Genomic DNA, 21,968 nt, shown 5'->3' on the forward strand with positions numbered 1-21,968 from the left:
CTTTTTGATGAATTATTCATTTTAACAACGTGTTTTTATTTTCTTATTATTAATAGTATGGTAATGGAATAACTTGAACGTAGTTGTACAAGTATAGATAATACGAGATTTTAACAGTAACTAATGTTAGCCTTTTCTAGGCAAGTGAGTGAAAATGCAAATACTGCGTAACATAAATACGGAATCACGTAAAATTGACTCGTAGGCTCAGCCGGGACTGACACGGAAATACTGTGGTCTTGTAAAACGGAAGTTACGGCCGGAAATGTTACGAGTTAACGAATATTCTGCTGATTGTAAGCTATTAAACTCAACCAGATAAAGTCATGCTGAACTAATGTGACTTTTTCATTCTATTTTTTACACATCTAATTTATCTGTTATGCTTTTAATTATCTGTTTATGCCGTTTAGATATTAATTAAGATCAAGAATCCAGTTATAAATAACTTTAGTAAGCAAAATCTGGACCTTTATGAGTTTGAGGAGTCTTTTTAATGACTTTTCTCATCATTACGTAATTATCCAAAAATTAACAATTACCATTTAAATTTTGATCATTTTATATACGTATTAAGATATTTGTTTTATAAATTTCTAGCTTTACAAAAAGTCGACAGTGAAAATGATGAAATAGTTGGAGATTAGTTAAATTATTCCATTGTTATCTTCAAACAATTTTTAATCCACATTTAATGCTTGATATGGTTGAGCTGAAAGTAGTTGTGGATATAATAACGATTTATTTTGTTGTGTAAATTTCGAGATAAAAATAAAGAAAGTTAATTGAAATGTAACGTAAATATATTCAAGCAAATAACATTAAAAATAAAATGGAAAAGACGGAAAATTAAAAGCACGATGGTTTACTGTTTCTCTATATTTCTGGTTCGTTTATTGTGATAGAGTTTATGACTAAAAGAAAGTTTTTAAAGTTTCAACAATGAATAAAATAAATGAAGTTAACAAAACGAAATTACTAATTTACAGAAAAAAAAAATAGACAAACAAATTAATTTTTGCACGTAATTTTGCAAGGTAATTAATGGAATTTGCTTTTTCCTTTTTTTTTTGGTTGAGAAAGTCGGGAGATGTACAATAAAATAGAGAAGATAATTGTGAATGCTTAAGTAAGATGTATTTGGAATTTTTGTAAAACAGTAAAGCAATTAACATGATAATTATCTGATCTTTCACATTGAGTTAGTTTTGTCTTGTTTTAAACCATGTCTTTTCCAATAGCATCTTCTATACAATTCTATCTTCTCGAAAGGTACCAAAATATTAGCATATCGATCCTATCCTACTGCTAGCTGTTTTAAATTCACGAACGCAGAACTCACGTCGAGCAAACAACTACTCTGTTATTTCTCGAAAACATGATACCTTTACTTCCTATTCTATCGCTCAACAGGCTCTTTCATGTCAGGCTTCTAGTTTCATCTCATCTTTACCTTTTTATTCTATCTACTTTTTCCACTTTTGCTACCATTTTTATCATCTTCATCGTCATCTCGTCGCTTTGTCATTTTCGTATTGTATCAATTTCAGTGATGCTCCGTCAACAGTATTGGATAACACTTTATTATTATCAAATTAAATATTTAAAATAGTACTAATTTCACTTTATCTATTTATTGTATTATTATTTGCAACATTATTTATTTATAATAAGGTTGTTGATATTTCGTTTTTTCAAACTATTTAGTCAATGCATTCCTGTTTTGTAAAAATGGTTTAAATATGCAAAAACTATAACGCTATTATAAAATTAATTCTTTCTATCACATGGATTTTATTAAACGGATTATGTGAAAGGTATTCATGATAACCATTTTATGTATACATTGTATAGCAATTTTTAACTCTCAATTTAAAAAAAATCTCTATTAACGAACCATTTTCAATGATAACACTTTTTTGTAGGATTTTCGATAGTCACAAAGTTACTGAAACTGACGTGAAATGTGGATTCTTTTTTCTATTATACCTTAGAAATGAGCAGTATTTGTTATCTCCTTTATTACATGAGTTACAGATGTAGCTTTAAGAATGAGCTATTTTAAATATAATAAACAAAAGAAAATTTAATATTGAATATTAATATCAAAATATTTTTCATTACTATTTTAATGTTTATATTATAAGAAGAGCACTTGAAAAAGTATGATATATTTTATATTTAATTAATGGACAATATTTTAATTTTAGCATTTGAATAAATAATAAAGGGCGAATGTTACTAATTACACATAGCCTTCGAAAAATAAAAATACCTCGATGGATTTATGAACAAATGTCCGAACAAAGATTAATTTATATAACTTTTTAATTAATTCAGCAAAAAATCGATTAATGTAATGTGATAATTTAGAATGCGATGAATCATTGTATTGACCTCTTTTTAATCACTATAATTCTCTACCCATTCCACTCTTCGTCACATATTTATTTTTAGTGAAAAAAAAAAATTTGATAAAGTTTTGAAATACCCAGTTTTCCCTCACTCATCATATCACTCATTCTTATCTTTGATCTGAATAAATAATCAAACGAAACTTATAAAAATATACAAATGTCAATGAATATAAATAAAGAAAAATAGTTAATAGTGTGGCTGTTGAATATAAGTACAGTTTTCAGGAAAATTATTCGTGCTTTATGAGGCTTCAAAGACGGTCGCATATAATTTAGAAAAAGTCTATAAATAATATTTTCCAATATATCGAAGAGTAAGAAAAGTTTGGAGATAATAATTTTTGTATAAAATAGAGAGATGTGTTAGTGGGGGTGTGGGGAGTATGAATTTATGATATCGTTAGGTGGTTTTTCTGAGCAAAAGACATCAACAGGGTTTGGCGGGAATGTTCCAAACAGCAGTCATCTCGACTCCATAAACTCATAGAGCCACAGGAGCACCCGTGGAGTCATATAGATAGATCCTATAGTCTAGTGCATCCTTTCCTGCCTCACTGCGCCAAATCTCAGATTTATCCCTTGTGAGAGAAAGGGAACCAGAGATTTTGCTTTTCCTTGAGGCACCAAGCCAAATCACAGACCGGCAGCCTTTCCAGCGACTGCTCTTTAGTTGACTGGTGAAATTTAGTGGACGCTAAAGCGGAACCAAAGGAAGGAAGTTTCTCGCGTTGGCTCGGACAGTGTATGAAAGAAAAAGCTAAAAATTTTGATCAATCACCGAAGTGTGAAATTTTTTATTATTTTTCCTATGAATTATCGCGCATGACTGTACACTTTTTTTAAGTCGTTAATTAAACAAAGAAGAATCTCAGTAATAAATATAATATTGAGGATGATAAGGAGAATGGATGTTTGATCTAAATTTTTAGTACTTAGCTAAATTGAGGTAAAGGACGATGAGGAAAAAAGGAGAAGCAAGACCAAAAGCTCATATGTACCAAAGTGAATAGTGTCATATAACTATAAGGCTCACGTAACTACCCCAACATATAAGGCATACATTCACCGTACGGCGTTGAGTGGCGCGCCAACTAAAATTGAATCTGCAGATAAAACTTTTGGTAACCTCATCCAGGGCAAAACCTGCAAAGCCAAAGCTATCTCCTTGACACAACTCTGCTGTATATTTGCTCATTACTTTTTTTCTCTCTATTTTAAACTTTATTTTACTCGCATAAAGCTAGATTATCTTATCTAATCGTCAATTAAAAATTTATCCAGCACGTTTTTTTTTCTTTTCTATTATTGTAAGTGGATGAGAGAGCGAGAAGCAAAAAAAAAGCGATACTTAGACAAAATGAAACACCTGATTTATTGTTGACAGTCGTCGTTGTTGAATGATTAAGGCTGGTTGGTGTTGTCAACTTGGTTGTTTCTATTTTTTGCGACACATTGGCCGTAGATATTGGTCCAGGGTTTGTAATAGTCGTTATTGTTGATGGCATCATAAGAGTTGACATGGTTAGCATCGTCGGACGATGCGTCGCCGCGGCGAGCGTAACTATTTCGTTTCACTTATTATTTATTATTTTTAAAACTGTAACTCCACCGTATAACCGACTTATCAATACTCGTGTTCACCGCGTAAAACAGTTTCAGTTGATTTGGACGGTATCTCATCAAGTGCTGTACATTAATTAATAAATAAAATAAACTTGAATAAATAAATAAACAAAACCACTCACTGGATAAATGTCCTTTCGCAAATGAAGACAATGCTATTGTATTTTTGGATGAACAAAAGAGTGATAATAAATATTATTTATTTCAATGAGTCCTAGGCAAATGATAATAATTTTCACTGGTTTCTTTGAATTTTAGCATTGTCAAATTGCACAATTGCTCACGCGCACTTCGCGATAAGCCAAAAATTTATGACTATCAGTCATGCAGTTAAAAGGCCGTTGACACGTCGCAAATATATGCACGATTGAAAGTCATAAATTACAACTTTGTAATTCAAAAGGTCTATTCACGATGCACCGTAATAGGTTACATGCATTCTACGTAACTACGTTTTATTATGTTGTGTGTTGTGTCGCGTCTGCCCGAGCGTCGAGTCAAAACTCGTCTAGCGGGGTGAGCGCACAAGGACGCTTTTGCTAAGTCACCCCTCTTACCGCCCCAGCTCGAACACTATCCCTGGACGCCCGCCGTCGTGACGCCCAGAGGCGCCGGCGTTCCCGAACGTTCGCGGAACTACACGAACTAATCGTCTGCAGGTAAGATGTAACGGTAACAGTCGCTTGCAAGCTCTCCGAGAGTTTGATAGGAAAAAAGTTTTCAAATTTTTTCTCAGCCAAAAACAAATAATAAAAAATTTTTAAAAGCTACAGAGATATGTAGGTATTTAAATTTTTCAAACTAAATCCATTTTATTACTTCAAACGAAACTTTGTAAAATTTGTTGAGCTTTGTAATGTAATAAGATAAATTCTATGTCTTTACAGCAGTTTTTGGAAGAATGCTCCAACTTTTCAAGTGTTTTAATATGAAAAAAAAAAAAATTTTGTCAACTGTTATTGATATTTGTTAGTATTCAATTGTTCTTTATGATTTTAAAAATATGAAAGATGAAAAAACATGAGATTGTTTTTTTATTGTTTTTCGTTTGTTCTAAATAGAAAAGAATTATTCAAGAATTTTTTTTTTTCGTTATATAAAAAAAAGCAAAATAATAGTGTTCATTTGAAAGTAGTGTATAATTTAAAATTTAACAAAAAAAATAGAAAGCTTTATAGTACATGTAGAATAGTAGTAGATATAGAATGAGGATTTCTGTAAAAATATTTTTTAAAGCTCTTCTGAGAGAATATACACAGTCGTACACTGTACTAGTATAAAATTCTAACAGGTCGCTTACATAATAAATGTTATTAATCGCTCGAGGCTCGTTTTCACGTCGATTCTCTACTATTTAACAACCAAAGTTTTTCGACTACTGCCCCCAAGACACAAATCATCGACCTTTTCGCAACCATACTTTAATATTTAACCATTCACTAAAAAAAAAACTCGAAAGAATAAAATGGGTCAATATAATATAGAGAAAAAAAAAATACGAGAGAACTATACTAGTCATACTGACTATAGACATGTAGGAAAATAAATCAAATTTTCTGGTGAATTAAACTAAGGCGGTGATTTGTGGTTTATTTTTGAGCGATTTAATAAAACAAGTTGAGTGATATGACATAAGTTGTACATTTGGAAACGAGATTAAAGTAATTAAATATAGAAAGCCAGGTAGCCTTGACGCATTTGTCACTTAGCTCTGGCATCCTGGTGACCAGGATAGCCAACCAGGATATATAGTTAAGCTGCGAAACCCGCGACAGTGAATTAGCAGAGCAACAGTATGACTATATACTTGCATCAGATCGCAATCTCGCGTGGAGACTATATCCACCCCTGCATAAACATACACAGACATTGTCGGTTGCACATGAATGCCTAGGTATCCAGTGGTTACGGTAATGAAATTGCTACACCAGCATCCACCTGATATTACTCCGTTTCCAACAGCCGAATACCGCCAGTTGTATGCGCTTAGTTTAGAAAGTGAGAGAGTGATATTTCGAGAAGTTTCAGCTATTCACCGTTTTATCCATTAAGCAGTTATATCGTGCGTACACAAAAACTAATTATTGCAACATTAAGAACAACTATGTAATATACGAATTTGATTATTAATGTTGTTTGAGTTACTGCCGCGTATACAATCATTTTGACTAATTAATTCATATTAGTATACTATAATAATAAATTAATACTGCGTCACTAATTGGAATGTGTGAGGAGATTATTAATTCGAGTGGAAAAAATGTTGATGAAAAGAGTCTATGAATTGGAGCTAACGCAAAGGGTGAGAATTAGTGCGCAAAGAAGTAATGCTCAAAGATACCTTAGAGTCAAAGGACTTGTTACTGGAGCTTATCCTTCAGCAATCGACTCATCATGAAAAACATTTATGGCTTGCTATTTGTAAAAGCTAAATGTGGAATCTTTTAAATGCATCTATTGGATTTTTTTTGCTATTTTATTTGTATTCAATTTTCTACATTTTTAGTTTATGCTTTTTTTTTATACTTGAAATAGGACAACCTTGAACTAATGTATTCCTAAAACTACGCCAAATTGTAATTGAATTTAAAAAGGAATGAATGCGTTTACTGGGTTACTTTTTGTTTACCACTCACAAATGTTTGTGACAAAAAGTAAATAAAAATTGATATTGAACTTGATGGAAGAAAAATTTTGTATTGGAATTGAATGAAAATAAATTTACATAACTTTCATAATAGACAATATTAAATGAATGTTTATGTATCTTTTTTTTTTGGCAAATAATTATCTAGGTTTTTTAATTTGTTTAGAGTAAGTAGGTTTTTATTTTAATATTTGAATTCTATTTTTAGAAAATAAAACTTCTTAATAGCAAAGAAGTCCATTTTTCACTTCAGAATAAAACGTTGAGAGTATTTTCTATGAGGATTTTCCTACGACTTCTGTAAGAAATATTTTCTAAACACTTTCATTAAGATAAAAATCATTAAAATCTAAAAAAAGAAAATTTTTAAAATAGATTAAAAAATAGTTTAGATGTGATTTTATTCATTTTTTAATGGTTTTAAATTTCATTTTAATCAACTTTAATGAAAATCGACGTAATAAGATTTAGAGTATAAATTAAAATGTCTCTAAGATACGTGTCATTGTTGCAAAAATATTTTTGAACAAAATAAGATAAATATGTGCATAAGCTGATTACATTCTTTAACTAGAAAACTTTTACAATCTTCTATCGATTGGAATTTCATAAATACTTTTTCATTTTTCTCTTGAATGCATTTCAATTAATAATTGAACATAAAACAAATTTCCATCAGTAGATTCTGATTACAATCTTTAAATAATTAAAAAAAACACATTAATATTTATTTACATATCCGAATTGTTACTTAAAAATAACTGTTTTTTTTCATAAAATATTCTATATTAAAAACAAATTAAACTTAATTGACAACCATAAGGTGCTGTAAGACATAATAGCTTAGTATTCTTATCAAGATTTTTTTAAAAATCTAATCTAAATATTTGCATGAAATCATAAAATATTCATAAGTAATAAAGATTTAGAAAAAAGTCCAAAAAAAAAAAACGTGAAAATATTTTGAAAATATTAAAGCAACATTCTTAAAGTTCTTACATAAAACAACAAAATCAAATTCCATAAGAAATATTTATCCACCTCAAGAAATAACATTGTATGCCATGAACATGTCTGTATTTATCCAAGTAGTAACTGCAGTTGCTTACTCATTTATCTAGTAATTAGGACAGTAGGTAAATCTCGTTAATGAGGAGCAAAAAAATTGTCATTTCCACCATAAAATCAATGCTGATTATTAGGCAAAATAATTTTTGACCAACATAATTGAATACACAATATTCAAAACTCATGAAAATTAATGACATAAATATTGAACAAAACAATAATAATTAAACGTATAACAATATAATTGAGTATTATTAGTATAAACAATGTCTCTAAATAAATGGACAATAATAATTCTAAATGAAATTGAAATGTGTAAAAGATCATTAAGTGGAGCGTGTAAAAGATTGATGAAAAAAGTCTATGAATTGAAGCAAAATGCAAAGTGGTGAGAATTAACGCGCAAAGAAGTAATGCTCAAAGACGTTAAGTCAAGGGGCTAAATGAGAACAACTAAAGACTGGAAAGTTAGTTCGGCCCGAGGAAGAATTAGAGACCACCGAGTGGTTTCCTTTGCCTTGAGGTAATCCTCATTTCTCTTCTCCAGTGAATGCTGCATGTAGTGGTTAGTGAAGCCACGGTCTTACTCTCCATTTTCTCCTATTTTCTATCTCTCTTTCTTCATTCTCTTCTCCCCTTTCTCTTTTATGATCTCAACATAACATTATAACTAAATGTTCGAAATTGATAATAATATCAAAAACTGGAACAAAAAATCCACGCACGTTCGATAGAGGTATAAAAAGAATGAGAGAGAGAGAGAGAAAAAAAAATGGAGTCAAAGGAAAATAAAAGTGCATATGATTTTAAGACTTCAGCATCAGGGTTAAAATTGAGGGCGTCAAAAGAGCAAAAAACGGAATAACAGAATGAACAGCAGAATGCATATATAGAAAAGCATTTGAATGGGCAAATGGTCTGTGTTGTGAAAAAAGAGGTGCGGTATAACGCGAATATCGTAGTATAGCGAAAAGAGGGTAATGGAAGTGAAAGGGTAGCATAGAGAAAAGCGGGAGAAGGGAATGTGAGTAAGCCAAGCGAGCAGTACAGGGGGTTTTGCGCAATGCGCCCATTGCTCTGCAGTGGGGTTTACTTCTCCTGATCTCTGCGTATGTTTCTCACAGTGTGTGGACCACTATGTGTCACGTGATGTAAACATTTTATATTCCTCCTCTATTCTATCCCCTTTTTTAAAATTTTTTCATATTAGTCTAAATATAATTACCATATTACATTCATATGAAACTCCTACTGCTACCATAAAGAAAAATAAAGTGAAGAAAAATATCAGTCACAAATGCATTGTGGTCACATTTTTATTATTATTATTATTGTTATTTTTACTTTTTATTATTTTGTCGATCACCTTTGTACACCTGCACTACTTTATATCTTTTGTATTCCACGTCTATATCATAAATATGTATATCTCATCCTCGTAGTCTCAGATTCGTTTCACTGGATTCTTTCGTAATAATTTATTCAAAAACGGATACGCTTTAATAATTCAAAATGCCACCAAGAATAGTATCCTCTTTCCTGTTTCCGTTAAATTATACGTGTGTTTATTTCTCATCTTAATGCTTAATTCCACTTTTGTCATATTCTATTACCGTCTATGTATGACACAAAAACGGAACACTTTTAATTAATTAATTTCCTAATTAAAAATTAACCAATATTTTGCTGCTTAATTTTCTTATCAGAAATATATTTAAATATCCTCGTTGCTAACTCTTGAATTATTATTGGCTTTAATAAAAAATAAGTCGAGAAAGCTTCTCAGAATAATGTATATCTTGGAGCAAATGTATTTTTTCTTTTTTTGAAAAAAAAAATTCCTGAGATTTGTCGGATTGAATATTGGATGCACGATACAAAAAAAAAAGCTTCTGCAACAGATCAGAAGTGGTCTAATCTTTCAGCAGTTTTTATTTTTATGTGGCTACAGATGGAATAATATAAAATAGATAATATGTGTGTAGAATTAGGTATGGATGGGTGAATAATTATTAATTCATCTGCTAGGATTTCTCATAGATGACTGCTGCAATTGACATTCATGGGGTTGCGGGAACTGCTTACTAGTGTATGTACCACAAAGCTGATTAGGTACTGATCTTATTTGGCGTATTAACATTTTGAAGTTTATCAAGAGTTTAGTTAATTTTAAATTGTCGGGTTAAACATTAAATAATCTCCAAAATTTTTTTTAAATCTACTTACAAAAGTCTTCTTAATATTAATCAACAAATGCAAGCTTAAAACAGTATAAACTTTTTAGAGTGATTAAATTATTTAAAACAGAAACATTAATTTCACTTTAGTTCTATTTTTTTTTGATCGACAAATTACACTTGTAATCAAAAAATGTGTATGATTATTGTTGTGAAGATTATTCCTTTTAATGAAATTGTAAAAAAACAAATTAAACCAATACTGTACAATCGATTTTGTAAAATTTATTTGCAAAGAAATTACCACAGTCATTGCTATCAATACAAAATACCACAAGACCACAGAAATTTGACAGATGGTAATGTAGTGAACGCATTAACAGCTTTTGTATCCATGAATTGAAATTAGCATGAAATCCAATCACCACACATAACTTTTTTTAATTTCAATTATTTCTATTCTTCTTTATTAACATTTCATTTATTCACATGTTTTATAACTTCATTTCAACTTAATTATATTTATTTCCATGACGAGTTATTATCACTGCATTTATGATAGGTTTAATTATTTATAAACCGGTAAACTCTACAGCTTTTGATGAAAAAGAAAGGAAAATATTATTTAATTAAATAATTATTTTAAAATAAAACAAAACAATTCTTTTAAATAATGCCTTATCTCCCCTTTAAAATACAAACTAATAAAATAAACCTGATAACAGGTCGTTCTTCAAAGCATTCAAATCATCAGTAAACACCTACTCTTATCAACAGTCAACATTTGAGTTGAAACTCTGGAATGCCCCAACCCTGATAAAATAAAAGTATACAATAGGATTTTTGGGGACTGAAATGGCGAGGGGTTGATTTTAACCCTCATTTTATGACAAAAAAATATGTTAAGCATATTTTTTCAAGCTTAATAAAAATATTAATTATTCATTTTTAATAATTTATTTAAAGTAGTGTAGTGTTTTAAAACATTTAGATAAAAAAAATTTTTTAAAACTGATACTCAAAAAATTCTGTGGCTATTGAAACTTTAGAAAAGTTAAAAACTTTTTTCTACGTATTTCGACGATAAAATGCATCCATGTATCTTCATTGAAGCTGAGGCTCTAATACTTTCATCTAAAGTAACACAAAGCACAAAAAAAAATTTTTTTTTTTCAGTGAATCGTAGCTAAACGGCTTTAGGAACTCCAACCTACATCACCGAAAAAAAAACTACTTTTAAAAAGAAAAGAGTCTACGTAATTTAAAATTCTTGCAAATTTCTCATCATAAAAAATACATGTCATCTAAAATTATCTTCATTATCTCTTCCTAACGCTCTTTCAGCAGCAACCTGTATTTGTAAAATGATAAAATTATAAGAATAAAAATAATTTTAAAATTAATTAGAGTAATTGAGGATTTGCAAAAGGGGAAAAAAGCATTTTAATTATAATGAAAATGATAGTAAAAAATAGATAATACATATTTTTAGTAGATAAAGTCATGAAAACTCGACAAAATATGAGTGAAGAAAATGTAAATGCTGAAGATTAAAGTAAATATACATCTGACTGCGTATATATTTAGCTTATAGTTAACATAATATGCATAACGAGATGTAGTGAGAAGAAAGGGATGATAATAGGAAGTAAGGGTAGGACATAGAGGTCGTAAACAGATGTAGAAGTTTTAGGTTAAAAAGACGAATGGTGGGTGGCACTGTAGTAAAACCGCGTACGACAAAGACGGAAGATAGTAGTCAGCTTAAGTTACTTGAAATTGCCAGCGGCCTCTTGAACTCTCTCTCGGACCTTTCAAGCCGTTTTCCCGAAGGCTCACTGCTGCACCACAACTCAACGCAACTCTCTTGTTTACCCACAAAGCCCGAGGAGAGGTTAATTAATTAGCAGTAGGTTTTTACCTGAACCCAGTGCAGAATAGCCTGTCCTGCCTCCCGGCTTTATATCCTTGTTCACCTTATCATAACTCTGCTCTCTGCAATGTTCCACATGGCCTGCTCGCTTTACTATGCCTCCTGAATGTTATAATCATTGGTAGTCATTTATGCGGCAAAAGAGCTCCAGGGAGAAGGGAATAAACTAACCACCCTGAAAATTCTACTATGTATTTTAAATTAAAATCAAACACTACATCACCAACAAACAAAGTTAATATAACCGATTTTGTTTTTCAGAACAAAGCGAATTTTTCATTTAACCGTCAACAATGTTTATTATTTTATTAATTATTGTGTTTATTCATTTAAAATATTATTCATTAAGCCATTTAATTATTTTATCGTATAAATTTATTGTTAAAAGAAAGACAAATGATGATTAAAAATTCAATTTTGTTTTATTGGTAATCATGCAATAAATTTCGTTTTTTTTTTGTCAATGGCTACTGTTATCTAATTATTTATTATTAATTAATATTCTCTAGTATAATTGTTTTTTTTTTTACCCAGGTATCAAAATCACCTACTTATTATTCTGTTAATTAATGAGAGATAATTATTAAACAGGGAGTATAATTATTGAAGCGAACAAAAATTTGGATAGGCATTAATTTATTCTGATACTAAAATTCGAAAATATGTTTAAATGAGATATGAATGAGGATGCAATTATTTTGGAAATATTTGTTGGATCATTGAAATTTAAAGCTAAATATGTTTGAGGTTAATAAGAAGGTCAAAGCGAATGTTAATAAGTTGTTAAAATGTTTATCAATATTAGCATCATGCATGGTCAATGTGTAAAAAGGTAAACAATACAAAACTGGTGTGGTGTTTATACATAAACACTTTACTTGACCCTTAATAATTTTGTGATGATATAATACGAGAGGATTCTCTATTAACGAATTTACACGATTTTCAAGTTATCTCTAAAAGCTCAAATCAGGCTGTTTAATGATATACGTGAAAGTATTTCAACAGTGAATAGAGTTCGTGACGAAAAACTTATATGAATATGTGTGCTTATACTGAGAGAAAACAAGTAGTAACATTTATTACTTTTTTCAGCTTAGCATTTGTAACTGTGTTTATTATATTTCCTACTAAAAATAGTAATTTTTATTTAAAGCTAAATATTTCATAATGAGAGAATTATTTGTTTTATTATTTTTTATTAATTTTTTACTACAATTTTCTACTTAGGTTATGGTCTTTATTTAGTGTGGATTATTATAATGAGCAAAAATTGTTATAATTACTTCATATAATTGCTTTACTGCTGTCATAAATATATTAATATTTATTGTACTAAAATGCTTTATTATATTATGTGAACATCGTTAATAATATTATATTAACATCAGAAATTTACTATTATCATGATAATGTTATTACTATTATTATTATTCATCATCCTAATTAGAACACCACAAGTGGTCTTCAATAAATTTGTCATCTTCTATTCCTACTTATAATTATTGAAAAAAAATTTTTAACCTGCCAGTCGAACAATTTAAAATTAATTTAAAGGATTTTATTTAGTATTTTGGAAAATAAAAGTAATTTTCGAATTAGTTTAAATAAATAAAAAGGTAATTATTTTAGTTGGAATAGTAGATGGTGGTTAAGAAAAACTTTTAATAAACAAATAATATATTTTGTAAAAATGAGTTAAGATATTAATTAACAGAACAATGAAATTATCAATTTAATCTCTTCAGTTGGATGGAATCTCAATGGTTATATCGTTATTAATTACTTCCTACGAGGAGCGTTTACCTAATATTTTACCAAAACTATATTAAAGTGTATATGCATTCTGTCAGACTTGTAGGCAAATTTTGTTGAGTGTACATGATATCGTGTCACTACAATTAGAGTGGAACTCTGTTAGAAGGACATGAGTAAATTTCGAGTAAATTAAATTTTAAATGGTTTTTTTTCTTTTTTTATATTTTATAATTTAAATAGCTTTATGCCATTTATAACTCTTAGTGACATTAAGAATTTTATTTATAGTAAACCCACTCACTTTTCTAGAAAATTATCTATAAATAAATAAAAATATATGTGAGATTATTAGAAATTTATATGGAATAACTGATAGGTCAATACTGAAAAATGTTCGATTTTTCCTTAATTTTCTATAATTTATCAACAAGTCTCATAATCGTTATTTATCGATTCCATACTCTGTAAGTCTTCCTATAAAATCGTTCGAAAAATTCTATCAATCTGATTAAGGATCTGTTCAATATTTTTTTAAAATCACTTTATTTATTACATTTTTCATCGATTCTTTTTCAAATAATTCAATCCAATCCCAGGATATTTATATAAATTATTAGCAAAATCCTAATTAATTATTTAATTGAATTTATTTGATAAAAAAAATAATCATACATTTTTGTTCAATTCAATAATTATACAAATTAATTCTGTGCTAATTACGATAAATTCCATTAATGAAATGCATTTCTGAGTATTCAGGAATAAAGTATTAGGATAAACTTTTGCAACGAGCTAATAATTACAGTATCTATAAAATGTTAGAGATAGTGCCTGTAAAGTGTAGGATAACTTGGGGAAATATACCATAGTTAACTTTAAGTACCGATATCTTAGGGATCACAAGTGAATGTCCTTCAAATACTAATTAATTGGGAAGTTTAACCATTTACCTTACACTTATGGGTGAGATACCAGCTCATTGATACTTGAACGTAAAGTGCTCTATTTCCTTCGATCTCCTTAATCTCATTTGAATATTTTTATTTTGCTCTTGATTTTCTTTCCGATAGTGTCAGAATGATCCTTGAATTATTCCATCAATAATTCCACGTTGAATACCGTTAGGAAAATAGATAAATAAATAAGGAATAATTTTTTAACAATTAACTCTGGCTTTAATGAATTTTTGATCATCGAAGTGTAGGTTCTTTTGTTTAACTTTTGTTAAAAAGGATCCATCATTCTGATCGAACTTTAGATATTTTTTTCAACTTTGAACAGAAAAAAACGCAATGTATTTAGTACCTAAATTGTGCGTCCATTAATGTCTTCAATAACAGCTATATTTAAAAATAGCTATTTACATCCAAGAGCTCTGAAAAGGAAAAGCTGAAATATTTTTATGTGACTTTGATGTTTTCTGTTCTAGTTTGGAAGATACGATTAAGGCACTATACGGAATAGAAAAGTTTGCCCTATTTTTAAATTTTATTGTACATTTGACGAATTTTGCTATATGTCTAGAAGCGTTTACTCGCTTTAGTTGATGAAAATTCTCTAGTCGTTCAGCAAAAAAGCTCCAAATCTCTTTGACATAAAATTTTTTATTTCATGCAAAAAATGTTTTATTGTATGTAAAGAATTTTTTACTTCACGCACTCTAACGATTGTAAGAATACTAAACAGATCACAGCATCAAGTTCATGTATTTGGAAGCAGTTTTTTATGCTTGGTGAAAATCGACCAATTAGGAAATCCTATTTATTGACATTACCACGTGGGTCCTTTGAAACTGAACAAAGGATTTGGACGAAGAGTTGGAAAATAAAAGAAACAAAAAAAAAGGACTGTACTACGGTCAATTTACTCTCGTTTTAACCATTTTTTCGTTTAAACGAATAAAAAAAAGACATTTAAGTTAGATTAGTTTATTGACTCTTAGAATTCGAATGAATATTCTAGAAACTCAAATTGTTTAATTAGAATCTATTAAGTAAGTACCAGAAATTAGGAGAGTTAATATTAAAGTTATTTCTAGGACATAATATTCTTATTCAATAAAAGTTTCGGAGAAATTGAAATTTATTTGATTTTAGAAATTTTGTTCTAATGTAGACTTAAATTATTATCATTATCCAGTGCTAATTTAAAAGAATTTTCTCACATGAATTTGTGGCGTTTCACTTTGTCCTCTCATTATTATGCTTGTAGAAGTAATTCTTGTTAGAAAAGTACTCTACACTAAAAGTCTTTCTGTGTAGATATTAGTTAGCTAACAAAAAAAAAATCGAATTGGCAGGTTTACTCTATTTTAAGTATTTTTAAATGCGCTCTACTATTTTAACACCATTTTTTTTTTGCGAATTTATTTTCCAGACATGTGGGTGTTGAATTTTTCAAAACATAACTCACTCTGCGTTGACTTTTGCAATGTTTAAGTTTATTTTAAAATTACTTTATTACCAGTCTATTGTTCCATCTAACAAATCTAATTTAGTTTCAACTGGATGATAATTTATCCTCAGGAAAAGGCAAACTGTTAAAATGTTTTGAATGATGCAACTTATACAATGTAGGCAGTCAGAAGTTATTCATAAAAACGATCCTTGAGAATATTTCTTCAATGACCTATTTTCATTTTTTATTGTTATTTTTTATTTATTATTCTCTACTGTTATAAAAAAAAATTAGATTCGCAATTAATATAATTTTTTAAATTTTTTCCAAAGCAAATTAACGACTGGTTTAAGACTCTAATTAAAAAATACAGACTCCCGTTAATCAGGCACCTACAAGTATTCGTGAAAATACCTAGAGAAAAAGTGACCGACTTTTGTTGATAGAGATTCAAGGGAACTTTTTGTACAGACATCCTGCCCTAAGGCATCAAGTGAAAGCTTCTGATCTTATCATGTGGAAATACGTGAATCTAGAAAATGAGCAAAAGTAACTTTCTTTTCATTTAAAATGCAGAATAATGTCGTCAATTTTTTTGAAAATATTCACTATCAAAATCCAATTTATAAAATTTCATAATAATCTAAAGAGATGTTTTATAAGTAAAAGTTTATTGAACTATGACTAAAAATATATAAAATACACTGGCATTTTTTCTGACGTTGGTTTAGTATGAAAGATTATCATACTAAAAATATATTTTGAAGCTTTTAGAAAACTTTAGAGACAATATTCCTGTATGAAATAATCTAAGCGCGCAAGTAGTAGTAGTCAGAAAAGAGACCATATTTATTATAAGCCATCAACGCTACAAAGCGCTGTTATCCATTCGAGCGTACACATCCTAAGGTTAAAGGGAGTTGCGTCAATGTATATTATTACAATACTGATGATGAAGCACCAATAAAATATCAAAGCCTTCGGCAATAAAACTTTTTTAATATTATATGTGAACATATATATCACTTGAAACGCATATGTCAATTAAAACACAAGTCACTCTAGTGTGTTTATAGAGAAGAGCAAATAAATTTCAACTCTCGAAAAATTGTTATTTATTTAGATAAAAAAAACTGATTTTTAATTGAAAATTACTCTTGGAAGCATAAAAAAGATAAAATAAAACAAATCATTTTTAATATATAATGTACAGAAATTCCTTGAAATTTAGAATTGTTAATTAAGCTACTTGAATAAGTTTTGCTTTCCTTCAGTAATTAATATGAACTTTCTTGTGTTGCTTTGAAATTTATTGTTTTTTGAGTTTCTCTACTTGAAATATTCTAAGTTTTATTATAAAAATCGCCTAAAAATGTACACTATTTATATTAAACAATAATGTTGATATTTTTATTGTGCTATTCATTTTAATATTTTTATGTTAGAAAATTATTTATAAATAATAATCAAAACTTCCATCCGGAGATTTATCTTGTCGTTACAATAGATGTATCTAAGAGCTACGAAATTAGAGTTGAGAAATTTTTTCCTGACCCTTGGTTGGCATGTTAGATCCCTAGGAATTGATTACAAAATATATTTCTCAAGATTTTAAATTTTCCAAACCACTCTTTTGAATCATTGCAAAAAATTAACTATTAATGAATAAAGCTAATGATTGTTTTTTATAAAAAAATCACTTATGCTATTATTTATCACTAAATTGAAAGGTCTGGATCACTGGTTGAGTTTGAAAGTGCAGTAAATGGATTTAGAAAGATAATTGAAATTGAATTTTTTTTTTTACAATTCTTGCAAAAAATAAGTATGTATCGTTAAAAAATGTATCTTCCATTGGTGATATAATTGAACTCAACAGTAAATAAATCTATAGCACAGTTTAAGCAAGTTCTATGAAGAGATTTAAGAAGGAAACTTTGTATAAGATCAATATGTAGCGTATTCAAGAACTAGTGTAAGTAATCTCACTAATTTACAACAACTTAACTTTCTGTTTCCGTGAAACTGATTTCAAACTATAGAAAAGGACTTTTCTATTAATTTTAATCATGACTGAACAAAAAAGTACTTGCAATGATATTTTTGAAACATTTGTGATTGAATTTGATTGAAATTAATTGTTTAAAATATTTCTTCTTTACAATTGCAATGAATTTTAAATTAATAATAAATATTTTTCTTGGCTAGTCAGCTTATTTTGTTATTGAAAACAATTTTTCTCAGTAAGATCAAGTAGAGTTGGCTCTACAAATTATATCTATTTATTTGCAACAGCTTTTGTTCGAAACACTCCTCACATACAAAATATAACGTTTTCGAGAAATAGGTTTATGAGGTCAGACAACTTATTTTTATTGCTCCAATAAACACTTGTAACAAAAATAAAACGAGTATGATTAGTTTAATGAATGAATTTTCTTTTTTCACTTTTGAGATCTTTAGTTTTTCATACGACATAATCTCTTTATCTTTTTTTCAATTCTATATCTTCATTTAATATAAAAGCATTGAATTAACGTGTCTAAAAATAATCACCATTCATTGAATTATCCACTTATATAAAAAAAACTACTATGAGACAAACTAATTTTCGACTTTATAAAAAAAATCAGATTTTAATAATAATTAAAATATAATAAATCTATTTTATGTAACACTGCGAATCCGGAAAAATCTAAGGGTTTAGAAATTATAATTTTAAAGTGTTTAAAAATTAAGTACTTAAGTGTCTACTATGTTGAACATGGCAAATAATTGAAGTGTGTAGTTTCTAAATACTAAGATTTGCATTGTAAGCTAACGAAAAAAATTATCATGCAAAGTTTAGAATTGATTAATCAATTTTGTTAGTAATTAGATATTTATTTACAATTAGGGCTCCATCTTTAATTTACTTCAATGTGGATAAATTTTTGGAGCGAACCTTCTATGTCATCATTGATTTTTTTTTCAACATAATGTATATAATTATGCTTTCGTAATTGGAAAATGTGTCTCCCCTACTTCGGAAGATGGATTTTTATCCCAAAAAGCAGTTCCCAATACCCAGCACTATTTTTAGAGTAGATTGGAACTGGAGCTCTAATTGTAAATAAATACCAATGATTGTTTTTTTCTGACATAATAACTATTGAAAGTCTTGTGTTATTCATTTCTTTTTTATTACAAATTATTCTACGATTATTTTTAAACTCTCAGGATTTATTTTTTGTCTGCCTATAAATGGGATTATCTACTTTAGGATTCCTTATATATCACATAAAAGACAGCTTTCAATTAAAATAAAAATAATCTTCGCTCTACACCTAGTAATATTCCGAAATATTTAACATTTTTTCCGAGCTGTCAAATTGAAAAATAGTAAAATTCTAGTTTCGTGCACTACTTTTGCGATTTGCTATGTCAGGTTGGTACAAAATGAAATATCTGTCAAAGATAATTGTCACATCTCGACGACGATGTCAGTCACTTTGAAATGTTTCTTTTTTCCTTTAAACTGCTTTTCTCCAGTGTCACGTGGAAAATCCGGAACTAACACCTGTCACGCGACAAGTTACTGAACACGACGCGTGTGAACGTGTTGCCTACATTTTACATGTTTCATATACATGTATGTATCTGTACGTGATTGCGGTGGAAAATAGATAAGCTCTATGAAATTTATAGAATATTAAGCTACACTGCATACACATCGGTCAAGGTAATAATTAATTATTCCTCCTATTCACAACAATGCATCATATAATGATGAAAAATAATTCATCTATCGTTCTATTCTGTTCAAAAATCAATTACAATATGTGTTGCAATATTTCAATAAATTCATCACGAGTTCCAATAATTGTCAAAGAAATGTTTGCGCTGACTTGATGAATTTTCTATCGATCGGAAACCAAATTTAGCTGAGTAAATAATTATGACATTTATGATTAATTGATATGCTCATTATAATTTATCTAGAATAGAATTCAGGATTAACTTGAAAGACCAACTTTCTCAAAAGCTATTGTTTATCCATCAATTTATTAAGTTTAGCTGATAAAAAGTCTTTTATTTTTCATAAAGTATTCTATATGATTTCCATATTCACTTTTGCATGTCATATGATCTCGTGTTATACAAGTTGGTATATTTTTTTCATCCATCACTGTGTGATAAAAATAGAAAAAATCGATTGATAATCATTTTTTTTAAACTTCCTCAGCTATTATTGAATCGAAGTGAAATATTGTTATGTTAAAAGAAAGCAATATTGATAGAAGTGAATTTATTTTTCATTTTTATTATGTTTAATTAATTTTAATGAGATCTTATGTTGTGGATTATGAGAAAGTTATTAAAGTGATAGAAAAGTGTATTGGAAAAATTCTTAAATATTTTCAAAGCTAGAAATCCGAGTAGAATGGCTGCAAAATTCAATTGATTTTTTTATGGACGTATGGAATAACTGCTATAAGAAGAAGTTTGGTATATTGAACCAATTGTTAAGTTAGACCGTCTTTATGGCTTGAAAAGTGGAAATAATCATTTAAAACGAATAACAAGATATACAATACTACACTGATTTTATTTCTCTGTGGTCATAAGACTTTTTTCTAACGGTTTTGACCGTTTTCGTTTATAAGAAATAACTATTTTTGCATCTCTGTGAAAATAGATTTTATATAGAAAAGTAACTAAAATTTGAAAGACTCTTTTAATGCTTTGTTTCAAAGAGAAAATATTCAATTGTAAAGATGGAAAACTTGTTTAAGGGTATTGTCTGTAATTTTCACTTTTAACACGGTTATTAAAAATTTTTCATTCATTATTTCTTATCACTTCACAAATAAAAGAAGAGAAAAAAAATAATCCTTTAATTTTTTTAAAGTTTAAACGCGTGCCTAGCATGGAAAAAAATTCTGGAAAAATTCCAAGTGAAGCATTTTAAAGCTTGTTCTTTTCCTTGCAAATTGTTTTTTGTAGGTTTTTTTAAAATAAAGTTATTAGCTGTTAAAGCAAATAACTCACTTTTAACTTTCAACTGTAATAACTTCTGAAAAAAAATATTACACAGAAATGGAGTAGGGATTATTGAAGTGCTAAAAGTGTTTTCTATGAAAAAGTATCGCAGAGATTAAGACTGTTATAAATTATTTGAGTGTTTTTATCTTAAGATGACATAGAAAAATTAAACATCCTGATTCTACTATTTTTCTACAATCATTGAGAATGAATAATTTATTCTACTCGTGGATAGACCATTTTATATCATTGAATCCATTATAAATAGAATCACTGTATAAAAAACTTTATTAAACAAAAATGAGAACATTTTTCTGTTAATAATCGATCACTGACAATAGAATAAAAAACATCTACTTTGATAGCAAAATATCCAAAAAGCTGCATACTCATCTAATTTAAAATATTAATGGTAGAAAATATGTAAAGTGTGAAGTAAATTTATTTATTGAAAGAAATTTAATTTTGAAAGAAATACATTATTAAATCCTATGAGGCATTTCGGATTATGTGGTGATAAAAATTAATTTAAAATGCCTCCAAAAAATAAAAGTTCATCTGCTGGAAGAATGTACATTTTTAATGAAGCATTTAATTTCTCCAAGTTACAAAACTCATCTAACTTTTCTATTTTATAATAACTTATGAATTATTATATATATATTTAATCTCAGAATGTAACATGCCTGCGGAAAATCAACAAAATAATATTATCTATTAATTAAACATTAAGTTATGTTCATTGAATTTTGCTTTAATAATTAATAAATCCATGTTTTCCACAACTAACTACAAATTTCACGCTAAATAGAATGTAAAATGTAACTGGGTCGGTTATTGAATAACTAGGAAAATTAATTCGACTAAATATAAACAACTATTAAATAGCAAAGATAATTCTAATTAAATTTTCCGGATTAGAA

The 21,968-nt window shown here is 28.4% G+C and overlaps 1 protein-coding gene and 1 long non-coding RNA gene across 13 annotated transcripts in view; one reads left to right on the plus strand and one right to left on the minus strand.

Moving 5' to 3' along the window:
- The window catches only part of LOC118065690 (nucleolysin TIAR), a 105,953-nt gene that overhangs the window by 39,107 nt on the left and 44,878 nt on the right, over positions 1-21,968 (minus strand). The window contains exons 1-2 of one of the 12 annotated variants that reach the window (XM_035081138.1): positions 4,429-4,541; positions 3,784-4,103 (exon numbers count right to left, since the gene is read on the minus strand). The exons of 9 other annotated variants lie outside the window; for them this stretch is intronic. In XM_035081138.1, coding sequence (XP_034937029.1) covers positions 3,784-3,946 — 163 coding nt within the window. In that variant the 5' untranslated portion in view covers positions 3,947-4,103; positions 4,429-4,541. Of the gene's footprint in view, positions 1-3,783; positions 4,542-21,968 lie in introns of those variants that run through there. 2 more of the 12 variants (XM_035081137.1, XM_035081139.1) reach the window with 2 other exon arrangements.
- Positions 1-21,968, plus strand: part of LOC118065692 (uncharacterized) — a 113,361-nt gene that overhangs the window by 29,671 nt on the left and 61,722 nt on the right. The gene's annotated exons all lie outside the window — the stretch shown is intronic.

The sequence above is a fragment of the Chelonus insularis genome, unplaced genomic scaffold (genome assembly GCF_013357705.1).
Source record: "Chelonus insularis isolate UGA/USDA-ARS -01 unplaced genomic scaffold, ASM1335770v1 contig_321_pilon, whole genome shotgun sequence".
NCBI classification, from domain to species: Eukaryota; Metazoa; Arthropoda; class Insecta; order Hymenoptera; family Braconidae; genus Chelonus; species Chelonus insularis.